Genomic DNA, 13,397 nt, shown 5'->3' with positions numbered 1-13,397 from the left:
TTCTCATTACTTCATTTTAAAATTGATTTCAAAACGAAGATTTCAAACATATGTTTCAGCATAAGCATTAATAGAAAATTTATTTATGAAGATATATTCAATTATGTCAACTTATTTTAATTCTTTTACTTTTTAGAAGCAAGTAAGGGAAGGAATAAACAGCTCATCCATTCCTGCTCGAAATTTTTTAGCTTCTTAAAATAAATAACAGAATATAGGATTTTGCGTCTTCAACTTTTAGTTCTGAGGATTGAAATAAGGAACGAAACGTTAGTAATATTCTGTCACAAAATTAGAGCAAAGGGTGGAATGCGGAAATATCCATCAGATAGAATGATAAGATTATGAGTGTCAGTTTATCGATCTTTAATTTCATCATGACATTTGCTGCTTTAAATGATGTAATTATTTGCCACAAAACAATAAAAGTCTGATTCAATTACTTAATGCGAAATTCTACTTATTTGTTGCTTGTGAAAACGAAGTCAAGATTTTTTCCAAGAATTCTTTACTACACTCACCATCCCATGATCAGCGTTTTGATTAGCTTATCATCGTGGGATGAACTTTTATCACTTTCTTTTCTAACTATAGTTAGAAGTTAACTCTTCTAGCTATATATAGTCCAACTCATAGTTGTTAAGACTTTGAGTTGTTAGTACTCCTTAATTATGCTACAGTTTTACAGAATTCTCGCCATTTCCTAATGTGACATACTGACGAAATGTTAAAGACTATCCGCTCAAAAGCATTCATGTAAAAGTTGGAAAGTACGGTAGAACTATTCCAACTCTTTCAATGAGACAAAACTGAAATGTTTTGGTGGAAAATTTTCAATGCAGTCGGTAATATTGAATTGATAAGATTTTCATTCGTTTTATTTCTTGTTTATCGACATAATATCAATGATTCAAGTACTGCAAAACTTTGAAAAATTCTAAAATTATTAGAAAAGAGAATTATATATTAATTACTAAAATGGTCATTAATCACTAAAGTATTATTGCCAAAATCAATAAAATTTGGAGGAATATGCGAGAGTAATAAGCAATAAGAGAGTAACATTTTGATCACTTTTTTTCTATCAGCTCTTTGGTTTATGCAAAAGCGCTCCGAAATGAACAACTCAAACAGAAAATAGCAAAATGAATCATTAGAAAATCTTTGCTGATGTTTAACTGACCTCAAGAATTCTTGTAGATGCTTACTGTTTGCATACTCAATGACTGTCATACTCAGTGCCAATTAGAACCACTTATTACTTGGATCATATGACAGAGAGTAAAGTTTAGTAAAGTTTCCTAAATAGCCTGAACATAGACTAATTGTTAAGTGCTTGAGAAACTTACTTTGTTTACATGAATATGGGAAAACAACTGGTAGATAGTGCACCACTTGGAACTATTTCTAAGATATTTTGTCGTTACTGAACACTTGTCCATCACATGCTTTAACCAGAAAACGTGGCTCACTTCTGAGAATGATCTTTTACAGTTATTGTAATCTTGACAAAAATGGAGCCAATGAAGTTGTTTTAAGATAGTGATAAGTTATTGCTTACCATTGACGAAGCAAAATATCTGGAAATTTCCATAGACTGACTCAAAAGGTTATCGATGTTGGTGTTATTCAAGTTTCAGGAGTACCTTGATATTCGAAGGAGATCAATGGCCAAGCTGTGTTATTCTGTATTATTCTCGATATCTGTCCTATAGTTGTTATTGTTTATTTCGTTTTTTTTTCAAGTTAAAATTTGTTAAAAATTTGGCGTAGTTCTGAAAGCTACGACACTATCTAACCTCTCCATACTCTAGCTTTTTTTTTGCTCCAGCTAGACGTAATAAGAGCAGTAATATCTTTCCTGTTTGCATAATCGAGCTAGATTTTAAGATCGAAGAAGCTCGTACCCATTTTATACAACTAAGACGCCAACAAAAAATCTTCAAAGGTACCGAGAATGACAGTCCTCTGAACGTAGGGGGTGTTCATGACAAGCCACTCGGAGGCGTCATCTTTGTACTGTGCATGATCATTATTAAGCTTTCCGAATCTAAAACCCAATTTAAGAGTAAGGAGACCTTGCACTAATATAATCAGTGCATTAAGACGGGATTATTAGGCTGCCGAATTTCGTCCTGAAAAAAGGCGCTTGCCAGTTTATCAGTAATGGAAGGAAAAGAAAAAGATTAACAACCTGAAATAATTTTTGTGTTGTTGACATCCTGTCTTGTAACGTCGTTTACTTACAATATTCCAGGCTTCCGAACTCCTGATCCAATGACTTGGTCAAAAAATAGTCAGTTCAGAAAAATGTATTTGACCATACTTTACCTCACACGTTGACAAGAAAATCCCAACAACTTTTTTTGGAAGTCATTAGTTGGAGATTCACTGTTTTTTCAACAATACTCAAAAGGACTAAGCTACATGCTAACTTAAGACCTTAAACTCACCTGAGTAATTATAATCTGATATTAAACAGATGAGTAAAAAAGACAGAGAATCCTAGAAAACCGCATGTCTCTATTATCATTATTCACCAGGATAATTCTGGATAATTCTCATCTGGCTGCAAAATTTTTGCTAGAGGTATATGCAACTACTGTATGTTTATTAGAAATGGGATACACATGTAATTGAATTGTTGGCCAAAAGAAAATTGTCCCATTTGCAAATGTCGTTGAAATTGGCCTGCCTTATCAGAAACATTAGATTTTAAATACTCAGTTTTGTGTTACACTATTTCTGCGTTATACTTTAAGATCTCACGTTGATATTCTTGATAGTAATTGATTCAATATGTCTTCATAGCCCACCACTTATCAATGAGAACCAAAAAGCTTTTCATTAGGGATTACATTCAGCCTTCTTCAAAGCAAGTATGGCTTGTGATTTCTCGTAAACAAAATAATTTTTTCAGTAATGATGAAATAAATGTAAAAGATTTGATTCAAAAGTTACCGTGGGAACGAGCATTGATTTCTGGATATCGGTAAAGTAGGAATTTGGGAGTCAGCATTCCATCCACTCAACATTTTATTGCCTTCTTTGTATTATTCAGGAAAAAAAAACAAGTTATAGATCAAATTAGTGATGAAGATAGATTCATCGTAGTGTTCAGGCTATTCCAAACTTGTCAGAATGCTTTTTTCTCCTTATTGTTGTAAACGGCACTTTGATTTCTATGACATGCTAAGCAAATTAAAGAAAGTGAGAATTTAGGCTTTGTTCTAATTCACATAAATTTTAAGAAATTGCTGTCCGCAAAACTGTCCATTTAACAACTTCCATTTTGATGCTGCGATAATTAGGATAATTTTTATCAATTATGATAGTCTTATTTACCTCAGTATCAAAATTTGTATTAATTTTTATAGCTATTGCTTACTCCTGAAATATATTTTATTCCATATTCCTCCATGTGGGCATTTTCTTATTGTTTTAGAGAAGAGGAAAGATGGAAATGGAAGAGGAGGAAATGTCCAAGGTCTTGAATATCAAAAGTGCTACTAGTTATCTTTCCTCTTCAATAACTTTCACATCTTTTATTTCATTTTTACTCTGTTAAATTTTATTAAAAAAGAAATATGTATATACACAGTGTTGTCGAAAGAGATAACAAAAGCTCGTTAGTAGTGATACTGGTATTGTGATAACAAGTAGATACACCAGACACAAATGAAGCAAAATAACGAGTTCATGGATGAACTAGGAAGTTCAAGAATCACGTATATCTGGGCTACCATTCATTGATACTTCACTTAACGAAACGCAGTTTATACCACAATGCCACAGTATCATCACTAAATCATCAACTATCTAAGCAAAGTTCACGTTTTGCATTTGTAATTTATCGTCCTATAAGGTCATGAGCACATTTGTCGACAGAACATGTTTAGTTGATGTAAGGTCAAGGGTGGGATGTATTTATAAAAAAAATTTTGAAAGTTTAACAAAACTCATCAGTTCAATCAAAAAGGAAATAAATGACTGAAGTTGCCAATGCATAAATGTGATGATGGAACACAAATGGAATACTATTATGTGCTATTGATTAAAATGTGAATAAATTCTTAAAATACTCTCTCTTTCTTAGTTTGCTTTCTCGTATTCTATGATTAATTCTTTAATATCAGTTTGATAATTTTGAGCTTATACTGTGATCATATTTCCTGTGCAGACAACCTAACCTTTATGTTGCAAAAGATGGTGAAATACAGTATGAGCAAGTCATTGATGTATCATTAAAAAATGTCATCATGTCACCGGAAGAGGAAATATGCTTGTGTAGTATAAACAGTTGAATCTTGATTGCATCGGGTTCTGATTAGGATCATAAAAACTCCAAAATATCTTATAATGTGTACATTAGCTACTGAATAGATACTTCTTGAAATAGGCTCGTAAACCGTCAAATTATCAAAGCATTACTTATTGATGGTTCGCATCAGTCATATTTAACACAGAAATTAATTCATTTAGTTTTCTCCTTCATTATAATTCGAGTTGACATAAACTATGGATAAGGAAAACTGTAGGATACAAGAATGGGAAAAACTTTCCATATCAGTTTTCCTTATTTTGCTTGTTTCTAACTCTTATATTTATATAAATAGGGAAAACAACAACTTGATTGAAATAAAATTTATATATTTTTCATGATGTCCAAAAAGCATGCCATACAAAAAGAAAAATTCTCTGATAAATTCTGTGAACATTTAAATTCAAATCTTTAAGTGGAAATTTTTGGTACTTTTGATCGGAAAATTTAAATTTTTATGAACTTTTCCTATCTTCGATTTGTTCTTTCATAGTAAAATGTCTGAACATATAAGTGCAAAAATCATCCTTACAGTTTAGTCAGAAGTACTTCATCAATTTAATTTCATACCCTAAATATCAAATCAATGTTCATTTTGATGAGGAATGTATCTGTTGATGCAATGCACGTTTTTGAAGAGAATTGATATAAGATGCTTTAAGTATGATTTCCTTCTTTAATATTTAGGTGACAACTGAGTTTTTCGCAAAATGTACAATAATAATACCTGCCTGGACATGAATGCAGAACTATGGCGGAATAGGCGCGATTGGAGCACTCAGTCATCTACCATATTCATCTTCGTTTTTTTTTATGCAGCAATTATCCTTATTGGTATCATAGGCAACCTATGCGTCATATTGGCCATATCCAGGACTAGGTATTGCTCTATTTTCTCACACCTGTTCCTTAATAATAACCTATCGATTTGAAAATTTGGATGTGGACTTCAAAAAAAACCATATGGTCTGATCAGGCGAATAGCCAGCACTATAAATGCAAAATATCCGTTCTTATCAAGAAAGTAATTACACATAATTTCAGCTACAAAAAAGGTCGCACTGCACCAGGTCATTTGAGCTAAAAACCTTAGATCTTAGTAGATACACTGGTATTCACATTGGAAAAATTTTTTTCAACAAGTGATTGGAATTCAATTATCCATATTTTGTTATTATAATCTAATCTGTTAACGTAAACACAAAGAAACAATGATTAATTATAATTACAATAACGGAGAAATATCTGCATTTATTGCCCAGTAAGATTCGATACTTTGATGATTTAATAAGTTGACATTTGTTGATCTAGAAGTGATAGTGGCATATTAACTATCAGTAAATTAATCAGATCTTACCTGTTTAATATTTCAGGACGCTACAAACAGTACCCAATATGTTCATTTTTTCGTTGAGTTGTTCAGACCTTGTTGTATGCTTTACTTCAGCAACAATAACACCGATCGCAGCATTCAAAAAAGAATGGATTTTTGGTGCTGTGCTATGCTCCATAGCACCCTTTATTGCTGTTAGTTTCTTTTTTCTGAAGAAGTTATGGTTTTTGGTAATATTATCTTCTTCTCATAATTAATTGATCTCACTCGTCGAAACAGTCCAGAGTTCCGATTTAAATTATTGTCAGAATTGGAGAAAGATCGAATGGAAACAACAACAAATGTTATTGAGTGGAAATGGGAGCTTCTAGTATTGCAACGTATGGAATCATAGGAAAGCTTTAAAACCAAAATAAAATTAATATCACGAAACAAACTCAAATCCAGGAAAAATTTGAATTGGACATTTATACGACATTCCTTTCACTGTGACAGACTTTTATACGTTCTTCGTTTTTTCTGAGAATTTCCTCATGACTTCTTCAACAGAATCACTTTTCGATATGTTGCTTTCGTACATCCTTTTTTTGACAAATTACATTTTCATAGTAGGAAGTGATTTTAAAGTATTTGAATATCTAATATGGCTTGGATATCATCAGAAACTCAATATTTTTTTGATCCTTCAAGAACTGTTCCGCATATTTCCATAACACATAAATATGAATGTGTATATACTTCTCCTGAAGTTTCGAAAAGATATCTTGAAATGGAAAAGGGTAAATTTTTAGGGCGCTTCACTATGCTTCTCCACGTTTACCCTCTCAGCAATCTCAGTGGATCGTTTTTTGCTCATCTATTTTCCAACTAGAAAAACTTTGTCCAGGCTGCAGGCATTAATCGTAATTATGGTGAGTGGGATGCTACAAGTTTTTTTTTTTTCCAATTTTTAAACAAATTGAATTGCTAGCTTACTGCTTGTCAGCAAATACTTTGAAAGACTTCATTAAAGAGATAAAAAAAAGTATGAAATGTTGGGAAATCATTTGCTCCAGTAAAATTACTCAATCATTAGATGTAACATATCAACAGATCAATACTTCATTAAATTGCAAAATGCTAAATGCTCTATTAGTATATTCTAGAGTGAAATATAAAATAACAGAAATTGTCGAAATAAACGAATTTGTTGCTTGCTTCATAAATTTCCACGTTTACGTTGAAGTTCCCAATTATTTTTAATTCAAATTGTTATTTTTTGTTTTTTCAGAAATTCTTTTTAAATTTTAAACTTCTCAGAGACTCTAATCTTAAGGAATAGCAATAAATGTACGAGAAAATTGCTACACCAGCATATTTTGCTCAAATTAATGCTTAAACATAATTAATTTCACAGGTGATATGCATATTATCTACTTCATTATCAGCGCCCGTAATATTCAAACAAAGGCTTAAAAGATTCGGTAATTACTGTGGCCAATTCTGCACTGAAGAATGGGGTATCGACCAAAGTGGTAGGCGAGTTTATGGTTCCATAATGCTCAGCGTACAGTTCATTGTACCTCTGGTGATCATCACTTTCTGTTACACCGCTATTTCTTTCAAATTAGGCAAGGTAGATGCTATTTAGTTATTTGGTGCTTCAATACTAAGCAGTATTTGTCACATGATTTTTGTGCATTGATTGCGATTTAGATAAAATGACACATTTTTGCGCATATTTCACGTGAAAAGATACTAACTGTACTTGTCTACATTTTACAGTTGCTTACCAAATTATATTTCATAGTTGTGGCGTTATTGTCCATTGCTTTCAGCAAGAGATGACTGTAAAAAGTATATGTTTGCATAAAAATAAATGATTCGTAGGAAATCTTTTAAAAGAGGCGGAAAACTTCTTGTTATTGATGTTACTGATTGTTGATATTTGCGATAAGATGAAAATAGTGTAGACATATAACAAATGAAGTGATACATTAAATTAAATTATTGCAGGGTATACTACAAAGAAATAGAAAGCATCATAATGAGTGGCAGTTAGGAATGACCGATCAGGCTGGTTTATTTTTTCTTATCTTTTCAAAAAATGCATTTCATATGAAAACTTTGGTTGAAAAAATTTACTTTTTGTTAAAAAGATACTGCTGTTCACATAATTTACAAATGAAATTTTAAATATTCTTCTGATTGAATCAGGTGTTTGCGAATGGAATGGTTAAAATTAATTGGAACAGTGGTACATGTTTAGGTGCAAATTTGTTGAGATTAGGCTGATGCAATAACTTAATCTCAATTTATAATTACGTTTTACAAGCGGAAAAAAGAAAGAGTGACCTCATTATTCATAATGAGAGTTGGAAAAAAAGGAAGAGATAATAGCAAAACCTAGCTGCTATCTCACTTCCTGTTGTTTATTAAGCTTTAAAAGGAATATAGCAAAAACCTTGGCCATAGGCACCATTCCAATTAGCCAACAACAAATATCAGGTCACGGCATTTTTAGCAGCGGGCAGCCATAAAACGCAGACAACGGACAAATCGTATGCTAATTGGAATGGTGGTTGCATTTTCTGCAAGCTGGTTCTTCAGCGTATTATTTAACGTTCTCAGGGACTACGATTGTTTGCCGGAATGGTGTCAAGATCAGGAATACTTTTTTGGGATTGCAACGCATTGCATCGCCATGTCCTCAACTGTCAGTGTCTTTCTGTCGGCGTTACAAACAGAATCATTTTTAATCATAGAACGAAATGCTGGATGAAATCTTACTAACTAAATACGAACCGGATTATTGAATTTTAGAGATATGCTAAATATTTTGGACCTTCATGGAATTTTTGTTTTAAAATTGCTGAACTCCTTAACTATTTTTACGATTTGTCAAAAATATTTGAACATTACAGGTATGGAATCCATTGCTTTATGCAGCTCTAAACTTGCAATTGCGTGCTGCTTTCCTGCGGTTATTGCCTGAATGTGTAAGGCAACGAGAAGAGCGGAAAAGCGCTACTTACAACTGTAAGCCACTGCTTCAATCCCGAAATGTTTTGCGAGATGATTTTACAAAAAGTAAGGTACTGAACTGTGACCACAGAAGAAGATAATTACTTCCTTCCATACAGCAATGCTGGTGGTTGTATAGTTTAATGATAGAGTTGCTGAGGTAAATCAAATAATTTATTATTACTACAGTGACAAAATATTATCAGCCTATAGAATATCGATTCGATATAAAATACCGAAATAAACGACATTCGGGTATTGAGGCCAGTGCCAGATGGTTACCAACTAAGAAATAGATCTTTGGAATTGTGTTTTCCATGTTCAATGGCCTTACCAAAAATAAATATTTATCAGGCGTGGAATGCCTCTTCCGATTTTAAGCTATTCAATTTATTCCAGAAGTTTCTAGAATCATCATAGCAAATCAAGGTGTATGTTATACATTACGTTCTGTTGGTGGTGTATATGAAATAGTGCAAAAGTCAGATAGATGTCCTTCGTGTCAAATACAAATACGGATGAATGACAGGAGAGAACTGCTGAACAAATTCACTTTGCGGAACCTTGCCTTCCAGTAATTTTTAACTAGAACAAAGACTGAAACGTCTGATCGAATTACTTTTTAACTAACATGAATCATTTACCGGCCCAGTATAAGAATGACCCGAGAAGACGTTGAATGGTAATCGAGAAGAGCTTTCACTGATCTTCATCACACTAATCACATTAATTGACCATTTCACTAATCTCCAGCACACTGATCATTGACCAACCATCTCATCGATTTCTATTACTTTTTTTAATTGCTAATAACGGTTTTCTTCCCAACTTTTGACGGTCCTTAATCTCTTGAAACATAGCAATGCGTCGCCGCTTACCTTAAATCCAGATAGATAACAAGATTGCTCTACCCAACAGGTTCCTTCGCGACCCTTAATAAAGTGAAATATCGTTTTGCAGTATTTCAGTTCTGTTCCTCACTGCGCAGCACTAGCTAAATTCTACTAATTCTTACATTTTATTAAAGAATGTTGTCATTCAAAATGCTCAGTGGTACCAAATTATCTCACAGTTCTCTTAGTCTAGTTATACGAAATCTGAGCTTGCTGCTTAATCATGAAATAAAATTCTTGTGACATGAAATATAGATTTAAAGCTTTCAGGTCATCGTTACACTATTGTTGACAGTGAGTTTTATGATTTATAAAAGATGTATGTAGGAAGGATCGCCATAACTTTTCAACATTGTATTATGACCTGAAGGCTTCGGTGAATTTACAGAAATATAACATAAAAAGGAAAGGTTGATAGCAAAAAACAATTGATTGCGATATTCTGTAAAAAGAATATAAAATACCACTCCGGACTCGTATTGATTTCGGGTCAAACCAGATTACGAATTGTTTGATTAGATTTACTTAGTTGAATAATCAAAAACTGGACTCAGAGTACTAAATCAACCAAACTATAAATAAAAAGCAAGAGAATAACTTTGCAAAAGAAATCGACTCACCATGTGACTTCCCATATCCCATCTTTTCCTTCTTCACTTAAATTGACATTATTTTCAAACTAAAAAAAAACTATCTCTTTATAAATTTTAACAGGATACCAATTATAGGCGGTAAATTTATAATGATAAGTGGAAACTTTAAGAACTTGAACAGCTGTACCTTAAATTCACAAGTATTTCAAGAAACTTTTTGCTTTCCATACTTAAAAAAAGGCTGTCAGATATGCAAATATTCCAGTAGCATTAGAGCTTGGAGAAGTTTGCCATAGTAATAGTGAACTTCAAATTTACAGCTCTTAAAAGGGTATTGGTTTGGTAAATCGTGGACATCATTTGTCTAAACAGTAAGAAATCATTGTTCCACGTATATATTATATATATGATGAGCAGTGAAGATTATGGAATAAGCTGCTTCATAATGCACAATGCTAAATCATTTGAATACATTTCGAAGATTTTGAAATGTTTTAAGAAGTGGTAGAACAAACAAACAAACAATCAAATAAAGTGAATGAATGAATTCAATTAAGAGAGACTAGACTGCATGCTTTATTCTGAGTACTGTACAAAGTGCTTTAACAAAAGAACGTGGATGATAATAGCATCCAAAATGAGAACAATATGCAATGGAGCAAAGCTCACTTTATCAAGCTGGAAGTTAGAGCCAATGGTAAGATATGCCTGCCTAAAATCCGGGATGAATTCAAACACGTAGTTTTAGATCTCAGAATTCAGCGGCATATTTTACCATCCTCTTCTCTCTCACTTTTAAAATCAACAAAAAGAAATTTAAAGTTTGCTTCATATATCTTCAGTTTCATAACAAGAATACCAGTTTATTGGTCTACATGTATTTTCATCACTGAATTGTAGGTTACAAAAAATGTGGGAATATTTTCATGTATCTATCATTTAAACCACAGCTTTTCAAATCAATTAATTTAACTTCATTTAATGCCTTCTTAAAACTGTACCTGTTCCGTTAGAAAAAATTTAATTTCGTTTTTTAAAAGAAATGACTATGTGTTGCAATAAATAGCTCGACATTATACCGGTATAAATAAGCAAGTCTCCTAGCAAAGATGTTGCAACAAATCCAATTCATAGTGATTAATGTTCTTCGGGAATTTCAACTGTTACATTCCCATAGTATTATTCATTAAAGCTAATTATTAACTGATTGACTTTGCCAATCAATCCGTCCACTGTAAATCAGACTTAATTATTAGGTTGAGAAACAATAATAAGACGTGTTCAGTCTAAAGCAATTAAAAATTGAATTTCGGGTAACATTTCAGAGTCAAGACACAAATCAAACGGCAGACTTGATGGTCATTTCATTTTCAAACCTATTACAACAACGCTGATGTTGAGTTAACACTATCGTAATAGTCGAAATCGTTGCTTTCTGCAATCGAATTATTAGAACAATCCTGATCGAAGCAAAAATCGACTGCTATCCTCATTCGATCCTTTTCAAATATAACGTCTGCTGATTTTTGCGTAAAATCGAATAAAATGGGCAATTTTATGCCTGAAAACGAATAAAAATATTTAAAGTATGTTCAGATATTTTTCCACAAATGAAGCGTTCTGCTTTCATCAAGGAAAAGCTCATTGTGAGAAATGTTGCACAAACTAAATTCATCTTCATTCGAGAAATCTTCATACAGATATGCTTCGGGTATAACACATCTAAAATTCAGAAAAATCGTTATCAGTTTTACCGTCACTGAGTTTCTTTGCTATATCATCGCCAATCAATAATTCATTAAGAGCACTGACAAGAAATTCCAGGCTAGTCTTATCAATGCCGTCGATCAGACTTATGACATCAGAGATTTTGAATTTATCGATACGCATCTGCGAAGTAAGCGAATAGTTTTGGAAAATGCTTTTTTCGAGTTTCAATTCGGCCATCATATTGGATGTTAGGAATGGACGTGTTTGTTCACCTTGCTGCAATTTTCGAAAGCTTGTTAGTACAGTAGATAAACTCATATCTCCTAACAGATTTAACATTCAGTTTTGAAGCATATCTGCACCATTCTTCCTTCTCTTATGGAAGTAATTTTCTCTCTCTCAAAGTAAGCCGTGACTGAAAGAATTCTTAAAATTTGTAAAGGCTGAATGGATCAGAATTTCTGAAAAATTATAACAAGACAGTAAGTTGACATCGTAATAAGTATTAGTTTTAGAAACTTACTTGTACGAAAGCATCTACTTGACTCCAAATCACAATTACGCCTTTATTCTGTTCAAAACGGACTGTCGGAGGAGTAGTTGTATGCGATTTAATTTGCACCATACCATCCGGATACTGAACACTTAAAGCTGAAACCTAAACCTATACTTGTCGGAAAAATATGATTTCAGTCGACTACAAAGAGTGAAACTAGGAAATAAAAGAGTTTTGAACTTCAAAGATTCCCGGACACAGCTCGTTATACCTGAACTACTACTGACATTACGAAAAACTCAGTACCAAAATATATTAGTTAATAAAAGTAATCAGCACCATTAATTCTAATTTGAAGGTATTTAAAATACCAGACTAACAGAAATCAAGCAACTGACTAGTAAATTCTCTACAGACTTACCGGGAAACAGAGTGCCAGCACAAATATCATTGGAGCTACATTCGGTCCTTAGATACCCGACCATAAGTGTATTATTGATGCTTTCTTTACTTATTTCATAATCAAAATTCCGATACTGATCCATCCAGTAAAGCAAACTAGCTAGCGTATAGTTGGACATCGTGAATTCAAGCATTGCTCGGTTTTCCGGACTATCCACTGTTATTGGTGGTGATGGGAACGGTAATCGAAAGTCGTTGAGTCTATCAAGACCTGAATGGAATTAATGAAATGTGAGAAATGTAAATATAATAACACCTGCGTGTTCCATCTCCACTCTAAGCGTTGTAGTAATTCAAGTATGAATTTAAACCAAAATTTGCTCCCAATCGATTTTTGACTTACCTTGCTTTACGATACTGAATGCGTTGCCTCGATGCTTCAATTCAATTGCATTGGGTAAATATTGTATCTGTTCAATAAAGCCGTAATTTAGAAAGTATTGATTAAACAGAGCTGCACTCATCGGAGTATTCATCAGACGATTGGAAACGATGGGCACAAGCTCGGTATTGAAACTTGAACATATTATCTGAAAACTGCCTTATTTAAATGCCGGGAGCATGCTCAATTTTAGCTGCATCTAAT

At 32.9% G+C, this 13,397-nt stretch overlaps 2 protein-coding genes across 2 annotated transcripts in view; one reads left to right on the top strand and one right to left on the bottom strand.

Annotated features, from left to right (window-relative positions):
- Positions 1–5,031: 5,031 nt before the first annotated feature.
- On the top strand, positions 5,032–8,817 carry LOAG_06446 (hypothetical protein; the record flags this gene model as incomplete). Its single annotated transcript, XM_020447146.1, has 7 exons — positions 5,032–5,201; positions 5,695–5,848; positions 6,446–6,565; positions 7,051–7,269; positions 7,650–7,709; positions 8,158–8,349; positions 8,558–8,817. The coding sequence occupies 7 exons, from the start codon at positions 5,032–5,034 to the stop codon at positions 8,756–8,758; spliced, it is 1,116 nt and encodes a 371-aa protein (XP_020302592.1). The 3' UTR covers positions 8,759–8,817.
- Positions 8,818–11,522: 2,705 nt separating this feature from the next.
- LOAG_17186 (hypothetical protein) overlaps positions 11,523–13,397 on the bottom strand; it is a gene marked incomplete at both ends in the record, with an annotated part of 4,072 nt that continues 2,197 nt past the window's right edge. Inside the window, 5 exons of the mRNA XM_020449847.1 lie at positions 11,523–11,704; positions 11,898–12,129; positions 12,377–12,504; positions 12,771–13,022; positions 13,155–13,341. Coding sequence (XP_020306586.1) covers positions 11,523–11,704; positions 11,898–12,129; positions 12,377–12,504; positions 12,771–13,022; positions 13,155–13,341 — 981 coding nt within the window. The remainder of the gene's footprint in view (positions 11,705–11,897; positions 12,130–12,376; positions 12,505–12,770; positions 13,023–13,154; positions 13,342–13,397) is intronic.

Source organism: Loa loa, assembly GCF_000183805.2.
Source record: "Loa loa unplaced genomic scaffold supercont3.47, whole genome shotgun sequence".
Taxonomy (NCBI): domain Eukaryota; kingdom Metazoa; phylum Nematoda; class Chromadorea; order Rhabditida; family Onchocercidae; genus Loa; species Loa loa.
This window is presented reverse-complemented; position numbering and strand designations above follow the sequence as displayed.